The 27048-nt window shown below is 36.9% G+C and overlaps 2 protein-coding genes across 3 annotated transcripts; one reads left to right on the top strand and one right to left on the bottom strand.

Moving 5' to 3' along the window:
- The first annotated feature begins 7379 nt into the window (after nt 1–7379).
- Nucleotides 7380–20734, top strand: LOC102685497 (serine/threonine-protein kinase PDIK1L). Of its 2 annotated transcripts, none has more exons than XM_069179942.1 (4): nt 7380–7515; nt 10111–10721; nt 15137–15353; nt 18793–20734. In XM_069179942.1, the coding sequence occupies exons 2-4, from the start codon at nt 10146–10148 to the stop codon at nt 19017–19019; spliced, it is 1020 nt and encodes a 339-aa protein (XP_069036043.1). In that variant the 5' UTR covers nt 7380–7515; nt 10111–10145; the 3' UTR covers nt 19020–20734. The 2 variants fall into 2 exon arrangements, with proteins under 2 accessions (XP_069036043.1, XP_069036044.1); XM_069179943.1 differs by lacking the exon at nt 7380–7515 and adding an exon at nt 7756–7825.
- A 1433-nt stretch (nt 20735–22167) lies between these two features.
- LOC107077062 (uncharacterized) lies at nt 22168–26285 on the bottom strand. The gene is made up of 8 exons (XM_069179947.1): nt 25892–26285; nt 25552–25599; nt 25205–25254; nt 24587–24686; nt 24393–24454; nt 23847–23943; nt 23457–23618; nt 22168–22697 (listed from the first exon to the last, which is right to left on the bottom strand). The coding sequence occupies exons 1-8, from the start codon at nt 25919–25921 to the stop codon at nt 22626–22628; spliced, it is 621 nt and encodes a 206-aa protein (XP_069036048.1). The 5' UTR covers nt 25922–26285; the 3' UTR covers nt 22168–22625.
- Nucleotides 26286–27048: the final 763 nt, after the last annotated feature.

Consider the following 27048-nt stretch of genomic DNA (forward strand, 5'->3'; position numbering starts at 1 on the left):
ATAGTTATGCCTACACAGATTGGAGCAGATTTTCAGTTAAATAGTTTAAAGGAGATAATCTAGTACATTGAATATGGAGTCATCAATGCAGTCATCATGCAGGATAGACTGACAGCTTTACACATTCTGCATCTGTTGTAAAGCTATGTTAGCAGAAGAAACAGTGTCTAAATGCTGAATCATCCACTCCAACAAGCATTTATAAAGGCAGCAGATGTGATTAATGAACAGTTGCAATGAATCAAACTCTGACTTAAATTAGGTTTAGTTTGTGAAGAGGAACACTTGCAGAGATATGCTTAGAGGCGGTTTCCGGGGTGTTAAATTCAGAATGGCAGATGATAAAGAAATAAGCTCAAGAAAATGTCATTAGAGGCTTTTATTCTTATTGTTACTGCTTTTGTTAGCCATAGCTGTCTATGACTAAATGTTTAAGGACATGTAAATAAAGGCAAGCAATAGTAATATATTGTATTTCAGAAAATGCATATATACTATGTAATATTTTCATTCATTTCCATATCCTTAAATGTCATTTATTGTACAGTTTATGAATATCTGTATATCGGTTAACTGGAACATTTGTTGGTGCCTTAGTATATTAGGGACTGTGCAGTGGCTGCTTGAAAAGAAAGAAAAACAGAATACTCCGACAAAGCAACACTTCTTGGGAAACTCTGCTCTTTTACATCTACCAGACAATGTGGAAAAGTAATAAAAAATCTAATAAAATGTAAGGCATGTTAAAATTGTATAATAACTAGTTAGTCCTCATTTAGAATACTGTTGTGACAGTCACTTCAAACTGTGGCCTGAGATATATTTAATTGTGTATCTAAGTTGCAGGAGTGCGATGTAGCTGGCCAGAGGGCTAATATAGAGCACCAGGGAGCTCTGCAGGAGTGCTTCAGAGAGTGTAGCTGAATAAACTAAAGGGCCTGTCACGATTGTCATCATTCGTCTTAAGGACACTCCGACCCTTTCGTCTTTTAGTTGATTATGTGCACCTGCCCCCTGTTTGTCTCATGATTTAAGCCTGGTACTCTTGCTATTCCTGGCTCAGCATTGGAAGATGGACGCCCAGAAGCCCACCTACCAGCGGGTCCAGTAGAGACCCGACAGCATAGGCGTCCTGACCATCTGAGTTCCGGATATTAACCTTGTTTGTCTCGTCTTGGATGGATTTTGGACTACGTCCCGGATTTCCTCCTTGGACTGTCTGAAGTTGTTTGCCTCCACCACGCCCCCGAGTGCCAGATCACCGTAGTCACCCCCACCTGTCTGTCAACTCGTCCTGATCCTCTACATCTCTTCCGGATTTTACTGCCTGCATAGGGTCCTGAACTACACTTCGCGGGAGCCTGGACCGGCTTTCATTACAGAAGGTGCCTGACCAAAAACCCAAGAGGCTGAGACTGGACAATTAGCTTTCTGAATTTTACTATAGAAACAGCAATGAGCACTTAGAGACAGTGTGGGACGCTACTAAGGGGCTGAAGAGTTTTGTTCTATTTCAGATTACAATTTTTGAAATCCAGCCTGTGTTAAAAAAATAAAAGGGTGCTATGGCGCTGTGACTACACCAGAGTCTCTAGCTATCCTTTCACTGCCCAACCTCTAACATTCATGTACAATTTTTGACACCTTGTTAAAGAGATACTGCTGCTTTGGAATCCAATAATGACAGGCAAAAAGAAGTGGACCTTTTTAATCCTGAACAGAGGAGACTAAGAGGAAGCTGATACAAGTGTTCAAAACCCTCAAAGGTATCAATATCTTGGACAGCTTCAAAATGGATAGTGAAACAAGAACCAGAAGACTGAAGTGAAAACTACATGCTAGTGCTTTTAAACTCAAGAATATGAGATACTTCTTTACCCAAAGGGTTGCAACCACACAGCTGTGTAGTTGAAAGTAATACTTTGGCTTCATTCAAGAAACAGGTGGATAAGATCCTTCAATCAACTACTGACTACCAAATGGGACAGACGTTTCAATTAACACCTCTTACTTGTATAATGGTATATATAGAATCTTGCTTATGTTCTTATCTCTTCCAAAAAGTCCACTCACCAATCTTACTGAACATGTAGTACTGTCAGTCATATTTATGGTGGTATTTAAGATATTCACCCAACTCTTGCTCTTTTATAAATTAATTTGGATTTATGGGACAATATTTGCATTTAACTCAGAGAAGTCTAGTAATAAAGAGCAAAGTGGGTTCTATCAGCTGTATTTTAAAATACAATACACCTTTTCCTTGAGAATTTTCTCGTCTGTTTTTTCCATTGCCATTTCAGTACAGCAGCTAGGCTGCAAAATACACTGGGTGACAAGCTTTATGAAGGATCTAGCAAAACATTTTTAATTGGCACCAGGTTACTACATACTTTTTAGGTTTCTATATGGAATACATTGATGGTAAGCAATAAGACAAAAAATACAAAAATAAAAGACATTTTCCAAAACACTTAAATTCTTTCCTCTGTGGGAGTTTGGAGATGGTGTAAGCAAGCCTGCATGCTGAAAGGAATGCCAAAGCTAAATGTATTCCATTAATTTAATCACTGTTGCTAATTAAACAGTCATTAAAGAATTGAATCTCATTAAAATTTGCCCTGAAGATGAATGGTTGACATGGGGAGGCTGACAATGAGCAAGAAAAAACAAAGCAACAAAAATAATTACTAATTAATTTCTTTCAAGTACTTTTTTGCACTTCCACTGCCTTCTATTTAAGTGTATGCTCTTCATCACATCAGTTAAAAACGAATGGAAAATTTTAGTACGCTTTCTATATCATATTACTAAACAAAAATCCTTTTGTAGTACACATTTGCATTGCTGGATCAGGTACAGTAAATTAAAGCTAAAATGCGCAGTATTTCAAAAACATTTTTTTATAAACAAATCTGTATTACCTGAGTATAATAATTCCATCATAGAAAAAAACAACACTCTCCCCTTCATAAATCTATCCTTCACTATGAGTCCCTTTGCCACAATGATTTACTTCAATTTAACCAATGGGCTCACACATCTTTAAGAATGTTGTTTGTGGGAGTATTTGACAGCATCATTCTTTTTTTAAATTGCCCAAAATAAGAGTTGTATAGAGGTGGTTAGCATTGATGCTTGCAGAGCTGGGGTGCTATCTGTGTGGAGTTTGTACTGTATGTTCTCCCCTTCACGTGGGTTTTCTCTGGGTGCTCCAGTTTCATTCCCAGACATACTGGTAAGTTAATTGGCTTCTCGGAAAATTGGTCTGGGTGTGAATGGCTGCATGTCTGTGTCTGTGTGTACCCTCTGATGGACTGGCATCCTGGTGTATCTAGCCTTGTCCCTATTGCATATGAAGAAAGATGTGAAGACGGGGGTTTGAATTAAATCCTTTCTGTATGAGGTTTAGACTTCTAAGTCACAAGCTGGGGTTTATGGCAGGAAAGGGGGTTAACTGATAAGGATTGCAGATGCAAGCTAGGAACCACCCTGGGTGTAATCTTAAACTGACCATTTGGCCAGGACATCGTAAACTGGCCAAATACCATGAACCCCCCTCTTTACCATCAGACCGAGTGACGTCAGAAACGGAGAAGAAGACACTATACAGTATAACCCAAAAGTTTGTACCAGTACGGGGAACAATACTTCAGTTTTGATGTTTCTTGCGGGAAACAAGACTTCGGCTTTATTGTTCCTTGCATGCAATAAACTCATCTGTTTTACTTCATCTTGGGATCAAGAACCTTATTTCTTCTGTTACAACACATATTAGGACAGGTCCCACTTAACCTGATATCAGATAAAGTAGTTAAATATGGATGGATGGATGGGTCACCTTGATGATGGAGCCAGGGGAGGAATAGGAGAAAAGGCATTGCTGGGTTTGAGGTTCCTACAGTATGAACAATGTGGTGGGTGTGCAGGAAGGTTACTGCAGTGATCCACTCACCCATGATGCTACCCTATGTTTGAGGTGGGCATTTAAACACAGAATGAAATCACCAGCCAGAGCACACTGCTGTGGGACTGTGGGTCCTCTTCTGCCCTTGGATGTTGCACTTTGCCCTTCAAAGAGTTCTCCACCAGCTCTAAAAGAAGGCTGCCTGAGGCTACATCCAAGATCTTGAATGTTTTGGGCCCTGTCTGAAGAAAACTCTGGTGGAGAGTAATCACATTGGGGTGTTTTCTTCTAGCTGTCTCAGTGCCCACAATTCTTCGAGGTTCAGCTCCATGTTTTCTGGGCTGCTGCAAGGAAGTCTATTGATCACTCACAGCCCTCATTTTCTCTATGTTCACCTGGGTTTCCTCCTGTTGCCCTTTTTTCCTACTAGAGTTCAAAGATATACTGGTAGCTTAATTGGCTTCTGGGAAAATTGGCCCTGGTGTGAATGTGTGAGTGTCTGTGTTTTACTGCCCTGTGATGGACCAGTGTCCCATCTACAGTGTACCTTGCCTTGGCCCATTACTTATCACAACAGTCTCTGGCTCGCCTGCCACCCTGAACTTTAAGAAGCAGTTAGAAAATGGATGAATTTAAGAGTTATTTAGAAAGGTATAAGGGAGTAATAATTGTAAACCAAATTTAATCAATGAGCCTTGAACAAAAACAAAATGAAAACATAAAATGGGAAGCACTAAGCTTGAAGAAGCTACAGTACTTATGAAAAGGGATTTACAGTAAGTGTTTATGTAGCTGCATCATTTTCAATTTTTCTCTCTACACTGTAGTGAAACAATCCAAATATTCAAACATAATGTTGGAATATTTATTTTAAAAGCATGGAATTTAAATCAAGTTATTTTATATTGGGGTTAGGATATACTGCATTGTTGGCTTCAAATTAATATTATATACTGTTTAATATTTTTACAGTAAGGATCACAATAACTAAATATATAACATAACATATATAAACAACCTAACAAACTGTATGTTATACTACAGTATGTAGAATTGTTGACTGTAAAAATGCACTGCACAATAACTCAGCCAACAATTTTAGCAATAATGTGTTGCTCTTTAAAAGATACTTTTTTATCATGCTGTTTAACCAGAATGTGAGAAACAATATCAAATCTCAAAGGAAGTTTCTTGGCGAGCAAAGAAAACATGAACTGAAGGGAAAAATAAATTAAATGAAAGTCAGACTATCACAAAACAAAGAAGGGATGACACAGGGTATAAAAGCTCACTTTGTGTATGTGTGACATTAGAATGTATTTGAAGCTTTTCACATTTAATCAATTCTGATTAAAACAATATAACATCTACATTATTATGAATTAGATTTGATCTAATTGACAGAAAACTCTGTGACCTGTTTCGTGATGGAGATAAGAATTCTTATCTCAGTTGCTGCAGGTGCTCTCTGCAGCAAAACTGGGTATTTATAAAACTTCTTATTGACTCCTGAACTCTGAAATGAAATACATAAGACAATACCACACTAGGGCCTTTTCTCATCAGCGAATAATTAAATGAAATCAAGATAGTTGAAACATGTTCTCATTGATTTTATATTTTAATGTGAAGAAACCAAGCCTCCAATATTATTGCTGCAATATTAAGAGTCTCTCTCCTGCAAAGAGATAAAAAAGTAGGAAAGAAGAAACTGTTGTATACTATTAGTACATTGTAGTTTATAATGATATATACAGTATAATGGACTGAATTTTTCTGAATCAAATATATACTGGATTCAATACTTCACAAAATGTTGGCTGAAAGACAATGGGAACCAGTGGCACAGGAAGATATGAGAGATGCAAGTAGATGTAATAGTGATAACAAGCTTACTCAAGAGAAGTGATAGAGTGTGAGCGATCTCTAAAAGAGATGTGTCCAGCTGATGGCCAGTGAACAAGGGGAGATGGAGTGATGGAGAAGAAGTTTGGTAGTGGTGTTGCGGTTTGAAATCACTGACCACCGACCATGAGTTAGACACAGAGCAGGGAGGGGAGGAAGAAATCTAAACCAAGATGAATGATAAGGACAGCCTTGGGTTTGCTACTCCTAGGAAAGCAAGGTGGCATTGACCTCTTTAAGATGTGACTTTGATATACAGTAAACAAGCTCCCATTAAGACTTTCCGCTTTTCACTAACAAGTACCGTTATATTGGAAATCACTATATAACCATAATAATTCCACATAATTCTATTATATGGAACAACAGATACATCCTAAAAAAAAGAGCATATTTTATGATTCCTGGTTTAATAAAGGTATTTTGTCAATTGTGCATCCATTAGAAGCTAATGGAGAAGTACAGTATATGGGTATTGTGATTTTCTTAAGAAATATGACAACGAGTGCAACCCAAAGCAATTAAAAGAAATTATTGATGCAATTTCATCTGCTCTATTGGCTTTGGTGAAAATTACATAATCAGGAGTAATATACTTCCCCTACTACTGGAGATCAAAATTGGTCCGTTCAATATTTTAGATAAAAAGTGCAACAATAAATACACCCGTACAATTGTGCCTGAGAGATTCTTCTCAGCCATCAAGGAGAAAATATTTTTTTAATGATGTAGACGATGATTCTCTTATCTCTGCTAGAACGGAATACATCACTCTCCCCACACCACCAAAAACCAAAGACGTTCATTTTAAAATACTGAATAATATATACTGTAGCCCTCCAAAGAATGTCTGAGAAAACGGTACAGCTATGATTTCAACACCTGTTTTTTCTACGAATCAGATATTAAAACAACGGAATTTTCTTCTCCTGTTATAATTCAACAGCCTTCTGGCACTTGATATCTTCTTTGCGGAATAATAGTATTATTCGTGTAAATTTAACTTTTAGGGATATTTTTCTGGGTGTTCCGAATCCAGACAAATAAGTTCGTATAATTGTAAATGTCATTCTAATGTTAGCAAAGTTTTACATACATTCATGTAGAGTTAAAAAAAAAGTGCCTTACCATGTGCTTTAAAAAATTCTCCAACTCACTTAAACTATACTCAAATTCACTAAAAATGTTTTAAAATAAGCTTGGTCAGTTGGTTTACAAACATCTTCTGGCATATACAGTAAACGTATTTAATGTAACCCCTAACATTACATATTGTAACCTCTGTACTGTGGACAACGGTTTTTTTTTGTTTCATTCACTTGATGCTAACTTTGTTCTATCATGTTGTGACATTCGTATATTTGTATGTATATACCCCTGTTTGCTGTATTTAAATAAATAATAAAAAAAAACCTTGAAAAATTCGAAACTCATTACACTTCTCGGACTCAATTTTAAAACGCGTCACTTTCTGAAAGGTAAACTCATTGGAAAGCACCCAAATTTAAGCTTGAGTGACCTTGACCCCATCCAATCAAAAACTAGCTTTGAGTGTTAGGGAGCGGAATGGTGGACTTGTAACCAATTGGAAAACGGCTTGTTCCTATGTCTAGTAAGCGGGACGTTATGAACCATGAGAAAACTAATATCAATTTAGAAATGAGGACTATATTGTCGTTTTTTTTTTGTTTTTGATTTTTAAGGTAAGCGATTTATCCATATATGTATTGGTACCGTAATAACTGAGCGTCTACGACTGAAATTCGTAACTACTACTTGAAAATACAGGCATGCGTGATAATTAACACCACACTCCCGGTGTAAGGTTGATTTCGAATAACGTTGCTAGAATTAATAATCAGAAAATAAGTGTCTCTAATTAAAATATAAAATCAAGCAATATCCTCTGTATTTAAACCTTAAAGATGAGGTACAATAATCTACAATGATTCCGCTGTCCGTCTTGAACGCTCTTTCGTTTATATCGGGTATCGTTGGTAACTCTGAGATTAAGTTAGTTTCTTCCTGTTTGATTTTTAGGTGCATTATGTAATGGGGCTGCCTGTGGACTGTTTGTGACAGGACAGTACTTTAAAATTATCCTGAAATTAAATTAAATTAATGCGCAATGCCGTGAGTACTTCTATAAGATGAAAAAACCGGGGCGGTTTTTTTTAAGTTTTTAATAAGCTGCATCTTTTTATTGATTGCAGTATTATGATTTTAACTTACTATTTTAGATGATAAAACCTAACGTATTTCACTTTACCAGTGCATAGTTTATACTCTGTGTAAATGAGGATAGGACAATAAATAGCAATTCTGTTCTAACGTTCTTGCGCAATAAAATGCAGTTACATTGCACACTACATTGTACACAAATAAACAGGCTTAGCAAACTGTATAATACAAATAATTATAACATTAAGAACTCCGTTGACTTTACCATAATTAACCTGTAGCATAATTTATTATTACTATAATCGCATTTTCAGACTGTTTGATACATTGATTTTAACTAAAATATATGACACATTTTTCTAGGACCTATCCATTTTCTTCTATTATCCGTACCAGATTTCACGAAGAAGTTATTGAAATGCACGATTCTTAAGCTGTGTACACATTTAAAATTATTTTAATTTTCTAAAGATGACATGAAAATAATATAAAGCACAGACATATAATTACGTTGTATTATCTCAGTATATACATGGAAGGAAAACGAACATTAGAGGTACAACTGGGCCTATATAATCAATGAGAGGAAGCTGAAACAATAAAAATGTGTTAAGGCTACATTCGCCACTTGTTTGATATACAGTATTTGGTGCAGATGGCCCTGCACATATATTAGCATAGCTATCAATCACCTTTAATAGAAATGAAAAGAGATATACTTTCTTGTGGTTAGTTATGTTTTTGTAGTCAGAAGATGCTTTTCTCTTCTCCCATAAATATTTCTGGAACAATGTGAATTAAACCACTGGGGGATGTAATCTTGCAATTTAATACTTTCTACATTGTTTCGATTAATATAAAGTTACTAAATTATGTTAATCATACTAAAGGTCAGTGAATCTTTCAGAAATATTCAGCATTTATAGTTTTTTATTAGTTTTTAGGCTTGGTGAGCTGCTATACTGTATTACCATTTAGGCATTAATATTGATTTTGGGGGAATATGTTTTTTTTAAATATAGCTGTGAGTTATAATGTTATTGTAGCAAGTAGTAATATATTGTAATGTATCTTAGGTAACACATTAGTACAGAAGAATTAATAAACATACAATGTAACAGTGGTTGAGTGCAAAAACCACACAAATCGCAGACTATAAGTATTTTACTGAAATGGAAAAGGGATGTTTTTTTTTGGTTAGGTCTCAATGAAAAGGTGTACAATGGCTTCAATACATAGCAATGTGTATATCTGATCTCCACAACTCAAGTATTGTGTAATAATGACATTATTAGAAAAAGCTTAGGTTTTTATGGAGTGGTTTAGTGTAGCAGGATAACACCTTTTCATGCTTAAATGCCTTTTCATTATTTTCCTGCTTTTCCTGTTCATTTCCTGCATTTCTTTGCACAAATTAAAACTATGATCAATATTTACAGTGTACTGTTGGACTGTACACCTGGGATTATAGAAGTCAAGCACACAACCCAGGCATTTAGTACAATTCAGTGCTCTGGAATCCAGATAAGTTGGATGGGTCTAATGGCCACTTCATTGTTGTGATCTTTTGGAGGGTGCTTTGTCTTCCTTCACTAGGAATAACACACCCAAGAAATAAGTGCATGGAAAGTTTTATTGGTTTATTGAGTGTTTTAGTCTTAGTAATTTTGCCGTAACACACTTGGCTGAGTGCCAACCTACTAGTTGTAGAATGAGGAGGCTAGGATCTCTGTGCAGAGTGAGGAGTGACCAAGGGGTAGCTGCACAGTTGGAGATGGGCTGGAGGAGGGATGCAAAAGAGGTATGAGGGAGAGAAGGGGATTATGTATATATTTATAGTTTTTTATGTGAGGAATAATTCAGTATTCAGCTGAGGTTGAGTCAACGTGACTGTTGTCATTCCTCCCAAAGTTGCGTTATAAACTGCATAACGTCTGCTAGATCAGAGGTGATTTATAAACACTAAAGTTACATAAGTAAAGTATTGTACATGGGAGATGGGTTATTACAACAAAAAGGGAAAACAAAAATAACATGATATTCAGGATTTTGTTAGTAAATATAAAAATAAATACATGCATTATTCTCCTACTGAAGCTCTTAATACCTTCTCACAGGTTGGAGGTGCTGCTCTGGGCTGGTGAGGCCTGACATGGACCTGGTATACACTCTAGTGCAGGAGGTGGGCCGAGGGAGCTATGGCGTGGTATTTGAGGGCCGGTCTGCATGCAGAGGACACTGGGAAAATGAATGCTGGGAGCGTGTGGCTATCAAGAGGCTTCCTTGCAGCAGCCCAGAAAGCATGGAGCTGAACCTTCAGGAATTGTGGGCACTGAGAGCAGCTAGAAGAAAACATCCGAATGTAATCGCTCTCCACCAGTGTTTCCTTCAGACAGGGCCCAAAACTTTCAAGCGCTTGGATATAGCTTCAGGCAGTCTTCCTTTTGATCTGGTGGAAAATACTTTGAAGGGCAGAGTGCAGCACCCAAGGGCAGAAGAGGACCCACAGTCCCACAGCAGTGTGCTCTGGCTGGTGATGGAGTTCTGTGAAGAGGGGGACCTGAACCGTTACCTCCTCTCCCGCCCACCCAGTGCCCACCTCAACCGTAGCATCATGATTCAGCTGAGCAGCGCAGTTGCCTTCCTGCATGCCCACCACATTGTTCATAGGGACCTCAAACCAGACAATGTCCTCGTCTCCAGTTCCACATCTGGCCCCATCATCAAGGTAACCCATCAATCCACTTTATCCAGTACCAGGTCATAGGGTTACCATAGGGTAATCCCAGCAAGCAGTGTGCACAGGGAAGGATACACCAGGCCACCAGTCCATGACAGGGCACATGCAGACAAAACACTCGCACCAGGGTGATTCTTGCCTTCCTGCACACCCACCACAACCAAAAGATGTCCTCATCTCCCATTCCACTTCTGGTCCCATCGCCAAGATGGGTTTGATGGTTTGATGGTTCTAACCACTTTATTCAATACAGGGTTTGTGGTACTTGGAGGCTATCTGCAAGGCAGGATACATTCTTGATGGAACACCAGTCCCTCGCAGGACATACACAAACACACATACATCCTCACAACCAGGGGCAGTTTTTTCCAGAAGCCAGATAACCTATCAGTATGTTCTTGGACTGTGAGAGGAAACCAGTGCACCTGAGGAAACCCATGTGAACCTGAGGAGAACATACTGTAGCATTGTGCCACTGTGCCGCTAATAAAAATAATCAAGCTTTGCAAATATAAAAGCTGGTTCTCAGCACAGGCTCTCTATTCTTATAAAGTTCTATGCCTTGAACAGTTTCTTACTTTACAAAAATTGATTTGCAAAAAAAGAAATACCTCCTGATCTTATAAAATGAATAATCTGTAACAAAACCTTTTAGCTTATCATGTGGTGAGATTTGTGTCACCTTACAGCTTCATCATGTTCTTTGTTCGGATGATCATCAAGATGCTGTCCAATTAGAATCTGTCAAAAACAATCATCTGAACTCGAGACATGTTTATATGATTGTCAATAGACCTTAAGAACAAAACCTTTTGGCTCAAAATTTATACCATCAAACATTAGGCAATTTAAAACATACCTTATGTAAGGGGATAAAGAACAGTCTGTCATGTAGTCAGGAAATCTTTTTTAAAAGGAATGCGAAAGCTATAAGTATGTAAGGGGATATACAGTTAGCAGATCAAAAAATGAGAGAGGAACATTTAGAATCGTAGCATAAAATATTGACACCTGTTTTTGGATTACACCTTCTACATTTAGAACTCTGGGCATAATTTAACATCTTGTGCCTAATGCAGTAACTGTAAAGAATTAAAAATTCCCTCACAGGCGCAACATTTCTGAAATGATTTATTTCGTACTACACAGGGTGTTATCTTTTTTCCATGTGGAGCAGTGTACATTGTTAAAACTAAAAGGCAATTAAGTGACAGCTCTATCAGGTAATAGAATTTGACTTGTCCAGTTGCTGCTCATTTTGCTGAAGTTTGTCATTCAGTTTTATCACTTAGAGAGGTGTGTGATATTAATACTGTCCTTTTAAAGAGTATTTCAAAAGTCCTTTTTCATGTTAATGATTTTATAACCAATCAGCTGAACATTGAATCAGACAGATACACCTTGTAATTAAAGAACTCTGTTTGAAGCCTGTATATTGCCACACATGGTACATTACAAATAAACAATTTGTATTTATCTACAAATTAATTAATTTGTATTAATCTACCAGTTATAAATAATGTTAAAGCAGATACAAATAAACTAACATACTAAAAATATATTTTTTTAATAACATACATACTAAACTTAAAATGTCATAACCATTTGGTATATACACTACCTGTATTATAATTGATTAACTCAATATTTGAGGTTCATTTTGTATGTTTTTAAGTAATGTTAAGTAATATTAGATCTGTGTTGAGCCAAATGGGCATGTTTTGATGAAGGCTTGTTTGTACAAAACATTGACAGCTTCACATACATTATTATGGAGTAGAGAGATTGCATCCTGCCCATTTCATAGGTTAGGATCAAACATGTAAGCATGTTCATATGGCATGTACTGTACAACTAACTTTCTGGACCCATCTAGTAGGCACATTTTTGTTGTTGCCATACTTATGTCTTCTAGTTGGTAATAAGTAAGTAATGATTAAGTAGCAGATGGATAATGGTGGCTAACTGATATTTCATTAGTTGCTTGAGCGTGACCTTTGGTGTTCGTCCAATCGTTTTGATTTTTAAGATATTTACACAACGTAATGCTATGAATTATCCATTTAGACTTTCTTTGTACTTTATATCTGCAGGGTGGGGTCAACATTTAGTGAGAAGAAGCTCATTGTGGGAATTTTCGGTAATCTACCTCCAGTATCCTCCATCAATCTCTCTATTAAATACCATTTTTTAGAATACCCCATCTGTCATAACACCCAAACAAGGCTACATAACCTTAAGAAACACTTTTTTTAAAATTTAGTGAGACCGAGTCTGCGTCAAAAGAATATCTTCTAAATTTTGTTCTAAAGAGGGGTGTAGCCAAATTTCCCCCCCTCACCCCAGAGGTTCCTTTAATATAATTCCTCCCTTTTTAATAGTAGATTAATCAGTGTTTTAATGAATTAATTTCCATGAACTGATTAATTGCTTTGTTAATAGGGCACAACAACTACGACTGACTGTCGAAGCTCCTTGCTTTGATGTGCTGCATGTTCAATTAACTTCCAGCCTGGGGGTAGCGTGGTAAATGAGCTCCAAAAGAGCAGGTCTGAGTAAAACATTGCTGTAGATAAGAGAGGAAAGTTCCTGGCTGGTGGATAAAAGAAGCTGCAGTTCCTCATGATGGAATTTGTCTTATCACCTCTAGCCGTGGTTACCTGTTAACTCTTCATTTCCTGAAAAATTTGCAAGAAAAGAGACCACTTCTTAAGAAAATACAGAGCTTTTTATTTTGAGTCTGCAACTGGCTTGAAGACATGTACTTTAATTTATCTATTCATGTAGTTCCTGAGATTGATAGATTGAATTCCTTTGTCTTGTTTTATGTGTGCTACATCATCACTGTGTCAGTAGCTCACGGTGATCTGTCTGTCAGACATTTTTATTGTTTTTGGTACCTAAGTAGATCAAGGTGGTTAATTCCATCACAAGAATCCTGAGAAAACAGTAAAAGATATTACATCCTGGTGTTCTGTATTAACAATGGCTCTGATGCAGCTAAAAGGCATTATTGAAAATATAATCAATATAATCTGCATATAATCGATTTTAAAGTGCTAAAGGGTAGGCCCTGGCCCTCCTGTGACCCTGATTTAAAAGAAGTACTTAGAATAATAATAATAATAATAATAATAATAATAATTTCTTACACTTATATAGTGCTTTTCTGGACACTCCACTCAACGCACTTTACAGGTAATGGGGACTCCCCTCCACCACCACCAATGTGCAGCATCCACCTGAATGATGCGACGGCAGCCATAGTGCGCCAGAACACTCACCACACATCAGCTATCAGTGGGGAGGAGAGCAGAGTAATGAAGCCAATTCATAGATGCGGATTATTAGGAGGTAATGATCCGTAAGGGCCAATGGGAAATTTGGCCATGATGCCGGGGTTACACCCTTACTCTTTTCGAGAAACGCACAGAGAGTCAGGATTTACGGTTTTACGTCTCATCCGAAGGACGGCGCCTGTTTACAGTAAAGTGTCCCAGTCACTTATGCATTCAATTATTTTCTGTTTTTTATTTTTAATTAATTGAGTGATTTTTTTTCACTTTGACAGTATAGAATACTTTGTGTTGATGAGCGGCAAAAATTCTCAGTTAAATACATCATGGTTCCATGCTGTAACACAATAAAATGTGAAAAAGTCCAAGGGAGTTTGCAAGGCACTGTACATTAGCCTTATTTTTTCAACATTCGTTATAGTCAACTATGCAAAAATATTAATATGGTATTCACAATTAATGCAGTTACTTTCATATGGGATAATTTATATTTATATACATTTTTACAGGATATCCCAGAAATTAATTTCATTTGACTGAAGAGACATAAACTCTTTGCTTCACAACCTGTTTAAATTTGTAGTTTGTAGTTATACAGTGGATTCCTCCAGCTGTTAACTAACATGCATTGTAGTTTCTTTGTGAATCAAAACACTGAATAACAGCAGCAATACTTCCTTGTAGTTTCAGCAAATGTCAGAAGCAAAACATGGGCCTCCATCTGGTGAATTCTGAAATGGGAGACCTCAAAGGAAAATATATACACAGTAAGTGCTGCTGTTACAAGTGGCTTTGGTGGACCAGTAGGTGGCACTGTTCCCTCTGGACCAGAATAGGATACTGCCCCGGTATGGTGATGGGACATTGTACTCAGGGAGTCCTTTAAATTAGATATTCAGCTAAGGTCCTAACTGCGTGGTCCCATGATCCTGTGGCACTGTTCACACAGTACAGTGTTAAGCCAGGTCAAATCCCACTTCAGTCTTGCACAATATGGCATCCATAAATTACAGCATTAATTGGTTGGCCTGTAGATCACTTTTGGATGCAAACCCTTTAGAAAGTATGAATTATTATTATGCATCTCACAGGTGTTCCATCTTTCAGGTGGCTGATTTTGGACTCAGCAGGGTTACTCAGAGTATTGGTGAAGTCACCCAACAGTGTTTCTCTTCCACCTGCGGCTCTGAATTCTATATGGCACCTGAGGTCTGGGATGGGCACTACACTGCCAAAGCTGACATCTTCTCACTGGGTGTCCTGTTCTGGGCCATTCTGGAGAGGATTACCTACTTTGAGGATACCTCTGGCAAGGAGCTCTTAGGTGAGTGATAGATCCCTCCCGCTGAGTTTTTCAGGTCCACATTTCTAATTGGGGTACGTTTCAAGAAAGGTTCAGTTGTTAATTATTATTCTGTTTTTTTGTTAGATAACCTTTTTGTGTGATTTCTCTGACTCATTATTAAATGTAAAGTTTTTTTTGGCATTTGCCATTAATACTATCCCAATGTAATGTACAAACCAGAACAAACAAAATATAATATAAAAAATTGGATTTCTTGCAAAAAATAGGAGCAGTCAAGCAATGCTGTCTCATTTTTTGAGTTAGTAAAATATAGCCTTTCCATAAGAACAATTATTACAAATAAACCAAGTGCAATTTAAGAGTATTTTATTCTTTACCCGGCTTCATTGTATAGACGTTTGGCTAGAGATAGATTCAAGTTAGTTTTGCTGGAATGGAGGCTCTATGCAATCAAAAATCTCTGCAATATAAAGAAGGAACTGCAAGAGACAACAAGAAGATAAAGTACAGTGGTGTGAAAAAGTGTTTGCCCCTTCCTGATTTCTTATTTTTTTGCATGTTTGTCACACTGAAATGTTTCAGATCATCAAACAAATTGAAATATAAGACAAAGATAACACAAGTAAACACAAAATGCAGATTTTAAATGAAGGTTTTTATTTTTAAGGGAAAAAAAATCCAAACCTACATGGCCCTGTGTGAAAAAGTGATTGTCCCCCCTCTTAAAACAAATCAACTGTGGTTTATCACATCTTTGGAAAGCTGAGTTCAATTTCTCTAGCCACACCCAGGCCTGATTACTGCCAGACCTGTTCTCAATCAAGAAATCACTTAAATAGGACCTGCCTGACAAAGTGAAGTAGACCAAAAGATCCTCAAAAGCTAGACATCATGCTGCGATCCAAAGAAATTCAGGAACAAATGAGAAACAGAGTAATTGAGATTTATCATTCTGGAAAAGGTTATAAAGCCATTTCTAAAGCTTTGGGACTCCAGCGAACCACAGTGAGAGCCATTATCCACAAATGGCGAAAACATGGAACAGTGGTGAACCTTCCCAGGAGTGGCCGGCTGACAAAAATAACCCCAAGAGCGCAGCGACGACTCATCCAAGAGGTCAGAAAAAACCCCACAACAACATCCAAAGAACTGCAGGCTTCACTTGCCTCAGTTAAGGTCAGTGTTCATGACTCCACCATAAGAAAGAGACTGGGCAAAAATGGCCTGCATGGCAGAGTTCCAAGACGCAAACCACTGCTGAGCAAAAAGAACATAAAGGCTCGTCTCAGTTTTGCCAGAAAACATCTTAATGATCCCCAAGACTTTTGGGAAAATACTCTGTGGACTGACAAGACAAAAGGTGTGTGTCCCATTTTTGGAAGGTGTGTGTCCCATTACATCTGGCGTAAAAGTAACACAGCATTTCAGAAAAGGAACATCATACCAACAGTAAAATATGGTGGTGGTAGTGTGATGGTCTGGGGCTGTTTTGCTGCTTTAGGACCTGGAAACCTTGCTGTGGTAAATGGAACCATGAATTCTGCTGTCTACCAAAAAATCCTGAAGGAGAATGTCTGGCCATCTGTTCGTGACCTCAAGCTGAAGCGCACTTGGGTTCTACAGCAGGACAATGATCCAAAACACACCAGCAAGTCCATGTCTGAATGGCTTAAGAAAAACAAAATGAAGACTTTGGAGTGGCCTAGTCAAAGTCCTGACCTGAATCCGATTGAGATGTTGTGGCATGACCTTAAAAAAGCGGTTAAGGCTCGAAAACCCTTCAATGTGGCTGAATTACAACAATTCTGCAAAGATGAGTGGGCCAAAATTCCTCCACAGTGCTGTAAAAGACTCATTGCCAGTTATGGCAAACACTTGATTGCAGTTGTTGCTGCTAAGGGTGGCCCAACCAGTTATTAGGTTTAGGGGGCAATCACTTTTTCACACAGGGCCATGTAGGTTTGTTTGTTTTTTTTTCCCTTAATAATAAAAACCTTCATTTAAAAACTGCATTTTGTGTTTACTTGTGTTATCTTTGTCTAATATTTCAATTTGTTTGATAATCTGAAACATTTCAGTGTGACAAACGTGCAAAAAAATAAGAAATCAGGAAGGGGGCAAACACTTTTTCACACCACTGTATATTCGTGCTAAGTAAGATAGCAGTTTGTTCAGGAAAGAATTTAGAAAACCCTAAGACCTGTAGTTAACTTTTGTTTCCACGTATTTAATGTATTGATAACTGTTTATAACAGAAGAAATTGCAGTGTGTACCTTGATGAATGGTTTTCTGTCTAGAATCCCTGTTTATGTTTCTTACTATTTTTATTACTGTTTCATCAGCTTGTGATTCAACTGTTTCACTAATGAGTTCTGACACACAAAAGACACCCAGTTCCAGTGTCCATTTTTACAGTGTCCAGTAAATTTTTAAACAAAGTTCTGTAAGCTTTTACCAGCTTCTCCAGTTTTTATCTTTTATTTTTAGCAATTTAGCGCATAGGAATTTAGTTAAAACCTGCAAGAGATCTACTTTCTTTGCTATTACTAGACCCCCCTTGTTAATAAAAGATGTTGACTTTACGGGCTTGTACATCTGACAAAAAAGAAAGAATCGCTTTAACCCAAATAGCGAAAAACAACATTGTAAAATTGAAAGGCTGGAAAAGCTCATTTCAAAGAGCATTACACATTTCCCACTGCTTAATTATTTTTGTAATTTCCTTTTTTTGTAATGTCTTGCTAATCATAATAAACAATTAAATACATTGCAATAACACACTCCAATAACCTTGCATCATTTATTTGCTAAATTGTTATGTGCTTCAGCAAATTAGCAATACATCAAGTGTCTGATCCAGTTTCTTTGATGTTACGATTTATGGTACATTCATGGTTTATTGCAGCAGAACAAGATGGGCATCATGTGTTAACCCAGACTGTTCACCTTTTATCTCTGTGTAATAGAGTAGTTGTTTCTCTAAACAGTGTGTGTCAGTTTGCACTGCAGGTGTGCCAGGTACAGACCATTTGAAAACAAAAACATATCCTGTCATTTACTACTGTGCCTAATTTCTGTTAACCTTGTCTCTCACTCACTTTCCTAAGTAAAGCAACAGACATTTATTCTTGAAGATGAGCAAAATTTTCATACATAAAACATTCATAACATATAAGGTGTAAACAAAGTCAGAAGGTTAGGCACTTAGGTCAGCCTTAGGCAGTTAACCAAGACCATATTCCGATAAGAACCTATTCCATTTCATGTTGCTAAATCACATGTAGGATACATGAGTTACACCTCCACTTAAGAGACCTTAAAGAAACCTTGGCCAGCCAGGAGTTTACAAAACCATAAAACAGTTCTGAGGACCTAATTGTTAACTCTTAACAGGCAAAGGTTCCTTCACTCCTATGAGAAATATTTTATAATTGAATTAGTGTGTTTCCGATACAGGAGCATATGTCTGTCAGGGTCGAAGGCTGGTGCCTATTGGAGAGGCCCTGCATGAGAACCCCAGGCTGCAGTTCCACATCCCCCTGAAAGTAAAGAGAGCAGTAAGCACGGAGCTGAGGACGCTGCTCCAGGACATGCTGGCTGTTGATCCTGACCAACGACCAGAAGCCATCCAGCTTGAGAAGCAAGTCAGGCAAGCCATGGCACGAAAGAAAACATCTTTGTAGTGACTGATAGCAAGATGTCCGTGACCAAGGGCAATTCATCTCAGTGAAGTCTGATTTCATTTTTATATCCCAAAAGGCCACTGCCTTTGTGCTGTAGCTCTCTGATTTATATGGGCATTTCTATTTACAACTTTTACTTTTCTGTGGGTCCAATGAAAATACATTTTTAAACTTATTCTTTGTTACAGTTTTCAAAAGTTTAAAGACATTGACTGAGTTGACGATAAAGGAAAAGTTTCATCTTTCACCTCTTCGAAGGTAGGCCGGTAAGAGGTATATGTCTACATGTCTTCATTCTCCATGTTTGTAACTACAGGTTTCACAGTTGTAAACTAAGACACAAAAGGACCTACAAATGGCAGTTCCAAGTGTATCAAATGTATAAACCTCTGCTGAAAATTCTCATGATTTTGTATTGTGTGCTTTTGCTCTGTTCTGCTTTATTGAAAGAAATCAGATGCTCTTCCTGAAGTCTGAATTTTTGGTCTGGGATTTAAAAACTTTTAAAATGTAAAAGTTTAAAAATTGCCAAGACAATAAAAATAAAAGCAGGTGTTTATACAGTCTTTGCAACACCTGTGGATACATGAATATATGTTTGAAAACTGCAGTTGTTTCTATAGGTAGTTTCAAATAGCAGATGCTTCAGTATCTCTGAATTTAACACCCTTTGTAACAAGGGACAATATACCCTTATCTTTTTTAACCCCCCTGGATGTAAAACACAAGGACACATTCACAGTTGGTGTTTGGTGCATTTTGTTTATAACAACAGCACAGTTTTAAGAGAAGTCTAATAAGCACACTTAGTTTGTTCAAGAAAATTTCAGAAGCTAAATAAAAATATTAACAAGATAAAACTACTACCATTTCTATAGCATCCATAGCCCATTATTCAGTCCTATTTTGCCTTGAAATAAAGGGTAGTTAAAATTCTAGAATTATTAAATATGTGAATGACTTGCAACATAAAATTGAGTTCTAACTTTGCTATGACTAAAAATCATGTTTCAAAGAAGTTGTTCAAAATTAGTTATTTGAGACCAAGTAATTAGAGAATTATATAATTTATTGTTAGCGGAACTAGTGGGTCTAAAAAGACACCTCTTGACAGGATGAGGTTTATGTTTGAGTCTGAAGTTTAACCTTCATACTAAAGGCACTTTCTTATACATCTTGTATGCTCTATATTTCCGCATTGCCTTAGAGTATACAATATCCAGTGAAGAAGAGTTTCCTGTGTTCGTTGTCTGTGTCCATTTAAACCTTAATTTATGTAAAGACATGAGTTAGTATTGACAATTTCACCAAATGGAGAAATTAATGTGTAATATTACCTTAAATCTGTTTTATACATAGTTTATACATAGTTGAAGTGATTGAAATGATTGGGTTATATATAGTCTTTCAATAACTTAAAAGAATGGAACTTATCTTTAGAAAAGCTGCATCCTTACAATGCTAAAGCTACAACTATGCATTGCCAAGTGAATATGACGAATTATTTATTTGTTGTGTGAAGTGTTTGTTTTTTCTTAATTGCTCCTGAGTAATATCACTGTTGTAAACTGTTAAAAAGAAATTATATATTGGTTATTTCGCTATACATTTTGTATTAGAAGTTCTGAAAGGCCACATTTCTGGCACTTCTGGCACTTCAGAAGATCTTTTTACACTGGTTTCACCAGTAATTAAAAGAAATTGAATTTCCTGTATTTCTGTATTGTCCCATAATACATTTAAGTGCCCAAGGCACAATTACAAGTCCTAGAGCTCATAACAAATTCAAACAAATGCTTGTGGGCAGTCAACTTTGGAGTAGTTGTAACCTTATCATTCTATCCAATGTTGAAGTTGTATGGTGAAAAATCAAACTTGGTTCTGGAGGAATTTTGTTCATCAGTGTCTTAAGTAAATGTAAATCATGAGTAGTATCTGACCTATACAGAAGAATAAGGATTTTTCCTCAAGATCTGCTCCCTCAAGGACTATAGTTGGACCTTGGAGACCTCTTTTATAATACTTATACTCTTGTAAATAATGAATCAAAATGCATGTAAAAGAACAAAAGACTATTAAAAAATGTCCCATTGTTTTTTAGAAATCTGTATCGTGCTTAGAATGTCACATTTTTCGCATACAGTAAGTGAATCGTTTATCCTCTTGGAATAAGCCACATAATTTATATTGCCCAGGACTTATGAGTTTTGGATAATTATTATGAATGCATATCTCATGAAAAGTACTATCCATTTTTCAAAAATAATTTCTGACAATCACAGTGGGGGTGTAAGGGTCTGACTGCTAATTGTAGGTAACACTTTTAACTTTTCATTTGATAAGTGATGAAATCATGCTTTATCTGTTTCATACTTTGATTTGTTGAGGGTGACAAACAGCAGGGGTGTGTCAATGTCACGTTCTGTAGAGCTACAGTTTCTTCTTGAAATATTTTAATGACACCTAACTTCTTGTACGTGGTGCTTTTTATGTATTTTTTAACACAGCATTGCTAGGTATTATATAGGTACGTCACATTACAAGAGCATCTTTCAAGTCATCAGTTCTAAATAAAAAACAGAATAGCCAAATGAAACGCTGAAACTTACCATAGCTAATTCTTCAGCTAAACCAGACAGACTTCTCAAATTCTCAAATATTGTCAGATCTTGGTGGAGCCCTATACCAACAGACTCACAGCTGAAATTGCTGTGAAAATGGCTTCTACCAAATATTAACACGTGGGTGAAAATGTATACAATTCTAATATTTCATTTTTTCCCGTTAAAAGTATAAAATATGTGGTGTGAGAAAGAAGTCCTCATTTAAGTGCATGAAACTCAGGCACTGGCGCAACAAACTGAACAAAGTTCAAGGGGGTATACACTTTCTGTAGACACTTTATTTCCTCTTTTTCCATACTTTAAGAAATGATTTGGGAAACCTGTGGGACACTGTAGAGCCTCTTTATGCACCTTTTAAGCCATTGAAACCTAGTTCCCTTGTTACAAGGTCTAATATTACAGTAGGTGTGGTTTCCGTCTCCTAATTTCTGAGAATGATAAAATTGGGGAATAAGTTGTAGGGAATACCACTCTTGCACTTCTAAGAAAAGACTATCTCAAATGAAACTCGCTATAGAAAGACATCTTGTTGAAAAATTCTTTATTTTTTTTTCAATTTCTAAAGAACAAATATTCATCAAGTCCTTCAAAAATATTTGTTTGTGACATTCTCTGTTCCCTTTCACACTCAACTGAACTATGTGTTATATCTTGTAAACATAATCAAACATTTCACTTAGGTGTGTGGGTTAACAAAAATCCATAATGTATGAAACATTCAGTTTTACATTAAGGTTTTTTTTAACAATTGCATTCATGCTAAGACTACAGTAAACAACACTTTTTACTAAATTAAATAAATTGTTCATTAAACAAGACACATTGTTTAAAATGTGTGCAATATGACCACATTAAAAACAACACTGAAACGTTTCACTTAAATACTGTATGAGATTGTGCATATTCAATGGATTTCTCCTGGTGCTTTTTTTTCATCAGTCTTTTCATATTCTTGTTCTCTACTCAGGTGTCTGCTGTTCCTTTAGTGATTTCTGCTGTACACACATGGCATCATACACTTGAGCAAAGTGTGATACCACCGTTTCTTCTTCTCCTAAAATAAAGATTAACATTGACAAAACTCGGAAGCACTCATCTTGAAAAGGCATATCATGACAAAGCTGATTCAATCAAATCAAAACAACATAGAATTTCTCTGTGGCTCTCAGGAGTGGCTGTTCATTCATTTTTTTTAACACACATGCTTCTGCTTCGTCCAACTTTCGTCCTTCATTCAAAACACAATGAAGCGTGCCGGGCACGAGACAAAATAACCGCTCACGCTGAACCCCAGTCAGCCAGGGATGACTCAAGTACAAATGAAGACGAGCTGGTATCTTAAAAAGATGCAGTGTCAATCGTTTGGCTTCAGCAAACAGGATACTGAACAAAGAGAAATCATGTGTAAACTCTGTCTGAAAACTGTTTCTGCACCCAAATGTAACATTAGCAACTCGTTTCATCACTTGAAACAACCATGTCGTGGAATACGAAGAGTGCATGGCCAACAAAAGAGAGACTGACAAGCACGCTCATGGCCGAAGTGATTTCCCCTGTAGTATAGGAGTAGAGAAATCTGCAGTTTCTTAACATGGCTATTTAATTATGCTCAACATAACCTACAAAATGAAGAACTGAGAAAGTTGTGCTCTGATATTTCTTTCTGTATTAGTGGAAGATCTTTTCAAGTGACTCTTTTACAACACTTTAATATGTGCCCAACTCCATCATGTTTTGTTTGCTTTTCTTTGACAGACAAACAAAACAACGCAAGAATAACCATACTCTCTGTTCTTTACTCATTTCTACCTACCTGGTTCACCACTTTGTCTCCTTCAGTCAAGACAGGGTCCTGGGGCTGACTCTGAGCAATCTGAGAAGAGCTCTCTGTAATCTTCTCCCCTATATTGGCTACATTGTGCTCTGTTTGAAATCCAGGGATCACCTCTGGTAAGTTCCTCGGTCCTTTTTGGGACTTGAATGGGTAGAGGAAATATTGTGACTACATTTCATTGTCATGCACTGATATGTTCTGGTTTGTGTTTGACTACTGTAGGCGTTCAAGTACTTTCTTTTTATTATAGATTGGCAGTGTTTGAGATGGTAGGAACTTGTCATATTTTCAACTTACTTTCTTTATGAGACTGAATGCTCTGTAAACGTACTATTTTAGCAATTATTAGAAATCCGAAAGCAGTGTTACCTGTATCATTTTTTTTCCTGGTAGTAGTATTGCAGCTCCAACATCAGCACTTAAATAATGGTTTGTGATGATACTTGTCCTTGGAGTTAGTATACTCCTAAGAAGTCAAGAGAAATGTTACATAAGCATTAATTCACTTTTGAAAGTAAAGTAATTGTCAAGTAGTTTGAAGGCATTTGTTGATACTTTTAAGCACTTTCATTAATTATTATTATTATTGTTATTATTATTATTATTATTATTATTCGATTAGTTATTACAAGTCCAACATTCTCTACATTATCTTACTCCATATTCGGAATGTGGGAATACAGTTGTTTTAAGGAAAGAATGGATTAAGGAAATGCCAATTAATATACAGTAGCTGCACTCTACAACGATGAATTCGCTAATTATTTAGTCTGGGACACAGCTTATACTTCAGTAGTCTTAGATCATTTAATGATGATTTTTATACATTTATAACTGGAAGAAGCCCCATATCCTGTTCATTGCCCCTCTTTCAGTCATGTGGATTGACTTATACCTGAAGTGGTTAATTCTCACCTTGACATCTCAAAGAACAACTGAATCTCTACCAAGGGTGAATGCGTCCTTCCTCTTAATATCTAAAGGTTAAAATTCATTGAAGCAAAATGCAGCACCCCAAAATGTTGGGGAGGTTTTTTCCACAGTTATTTCATAAGACAGTACTTGGAGTGAAACTACATGACCATGGTGAAGAAGTAAAAACACTTTACCCTGTTCCTCCTGACTGATGTCCTTATGCTTGTTTTGCACAGTTGAGTGTTTTGTGTCTTGCCATCTGTGTAGGCAACATCCCTCTTCCCTGGGATAGAACTAAATGATATTTAGACACGTTAATTTTACTTCTCCATTGCTCACATTGATGTGGATATTATTGTAATGCTCTGTTGTGTGGGCTTCCCAAGAAAACAATAAATCCCTTATAACTTGTTCAAAATGCAGTAGCATAGATCCTTACAAAAACAAGAAAGAGAATATCACTCCTGTTTTGAAAAAAAATCACTGGTTACCTCTATTATCTAGGATCAATTTTAAAGTTCTTTTACTTGTTTTTAAAGCTCTAAATGGCCTAGCAACTATGTACCTTACTGAATGTCTGTCTATCTTTAAAGCCATCCTCATCTTTATCTTGTACAAAGAAAAGAAGGTAGGCCGGCATGTGTTTGGAATGTTCTATACTACATAGCTGAAATCGAAGCAGTCAGGCTGCAAGAATATTTTCAAACCTATGGCTGCTTAGCCTGCACCAAAGGCCTCTTAATACAATATCACTTCATCGTTAAATCTGGCGAAGAGTCTTAAGAGAATATCAAAGAACACGTTGCTCTTACCTTTCCATTCCAAGAAATGCCCTCAGCTCGGATTGCAGAGATTTACCTCTCTGTCTCAAAGAAACATTGACACGATTGAAAAATTACCATTTATTAAGATTCACATAACATCACCAGTCAGCATTTGCCACTTTACATCAATAGAAACCATAAATTTCCAATAATTTTTCTTTCAAGGTACTGTACAATACCAATCACCTTGCCAGAAAAGGTATACTGTGGTAGATTCATGTTACAAATGTCAGATACACGCAGAGTTGTTTGGATTACTATGAAAAGATTGGGAAAATATATTTATGATCATTATATTTCTGGGAATGACAGAGTAAAGAGAAAAAAATGCTAACCTTTATCTCTGCAGACAGGTTCGCAAGGGATTCCATTATACTGGGTTCCTATATAACAAATAATAAATTTTTCAAAAAACATTATATTTCTCTGTAAATTGGCAGCATGATTGTTTATCATTACAGTTTTAGTTAGCTTTAATTTTTTAAACCCCAAGCAAACATATTTTGTGCCTTTCTCTTAACTTTTTTGCATTTCAATTCAGTTGTTTGTAAGCTTATTTTACGGTTGCTAGATTCATGAAGTTCCTGAACTGTGCAGTATTTCTTTTGGGTTTGGTGCTAATCATATTCTAACGGTTGCACAGGTGCCATCCCACCATTAAACCCTGAAACTTACCTTAGCCGATTCTTCAACTAAACCTGACATGTTAACTAAATGTTACAGTATGTTTCAAAGTGTGTATATTAACAAACAACTGAGGTTCTGTTGTCTCCTTGGAGACTTCGAACTGCTGTGATGCTGATACTTGTTCTATGACATCATTAGTTCTAAATGTAAATGCAGGTATTGGCCGACATAGTAAAATTATGTACAGTTATGGGTCCATTTATGATTTTCACTCAGTGTGAAAGAGTTCCTGTCGTGTACTTAAACTTTGTGTTACGGAGGGTTAACTGGGGCTCTGGTTACTAGTTAGGCTTGGTCATTCAGTCAACTGCTTCATGAACTAGGAAGCTAAGAGATCTGTGTTTTAGTTTTACTTTTTGTTTTTGTTATATAGAATATGAAATATTTCATTTGAACTTTTGTCTGGCCTTGTCCATTTTAAACCGTTTTCCCAAACAGTATAATAGTGAAAGTTACCATTGGCAGGACAATGGCTTTAGTGTGCTTGTGATTAAAGTGTTTTGGGTGTCTGGAACAAGGTAGCCAGGCATGTTTGTAAAGCCACATGGTTCCCTGTTTTTTTTTTCAACAAATGGCTAGTCAAGATTATTGTCACCTGAATGGGTTGAAAGACCTCTTTTCATTCTAACCTTATGTTCAAATGTTCCTTTTCTGATCCTGAAAAAATTGCTTTTTTCTCTAATGTCACAGGAAAGTGACACTTCACAGAAATCATGTGCAAAGTGCTTTTGTGACAGTCAGTCAGACTAATCACTGCCTGAGAAGAGCCAGTTGTCAGTCTGATCAAACCACGGGGGTAGCCAGGAATTGGTTTTTGGGTTGGCCTGTGCAAAAGATGGTGGCCCGGGCTCTAACTGACCGTCCTGCCAGCATAGGGGCACCCCTCCAATTTACAATCCTATCCTCAAGCGGTATAATTAAACAGTAGAATTAGCGGAACCTTATATACATACTGGCTCTCTCTCTCACAAACACACACAGAGATTAAGCAACAATTATCTAGGCTGCCAAACGCTACTGTGCCACGGCAGACACACACACAAAAAAAACAATCGGTGCCTACCTCTGTTGTGAGGTTTTGGCCTTCTAGACCAGACACAGGCATCGGGGTTTGGAATTGAATATGGCGATAATATCGTCACTTA

This window comes from Lepisosteus oculatus, chromosome 2, assembly GCF_040954835.1.
Source record: "Lepisosteus oculatus isolate fLepOcu1 chromosome 2, fLepOcu1.hap2, whole genome shotgun sequence".
Classification (NCBI taxonomy): Eukaryota; Metazoa; Chordata; class Actinopteri; order Semionotiformes; family Lepisosteidae; genus Lepisosteus; species Lepisosteus oculatus.

What these genes read in the sequence shown, in the direction of transcription:
- LOC102685497 (XM_069179942.1), top strand. Translation starts at nt 10,146, where the DNA reads ATGGACCTGGTATACACTCTAGTGCAGGAGGTGGGCCGAGGGAGCTAT. An exon ending in CATCTGGCCCCATCATCAAG is followed by an intron (nt 10,722 to 15,136) that starts GTAACCCATCAA and finishes TCCATCTTTCAG; the next exon opens with GTGGCTGATTTTGGACTCAG. An exon ending in CTCTGGCAAGGAGCTCTTAG is followed by an intron (nt 15,354 to 18,792) that starts GTGAGTGATAGA and finishes TTTCCGATACAG; the next exon opens with GAGCATATGTCTGTCAGGGT.
- LOC107077062 (XM_069179947.1), bottom strand. Translation starts at nt 25,921, where the DNA reads ATGTCAGGTTTAGTTGAAGAATCGGCTAAG. An exon ending in GCATTTCTTGGAATGGAAAG is followed by an intron (nt 24,687 to 25,204) that starts GTAAGAGCAACG and finishes AATATCATTTAG; the next exon opens with TTCTATCCCAGGGAAGAGGG. An exon ending in CATCAGTCAGGAGGAACAGG is followed by an intron (nt 24,455 to 24,586) that starts GTAAAGTGTTTT and finishes TTTAACCTTTAG; the next exon opens with ATATTAAGAGGAAGGACGCA.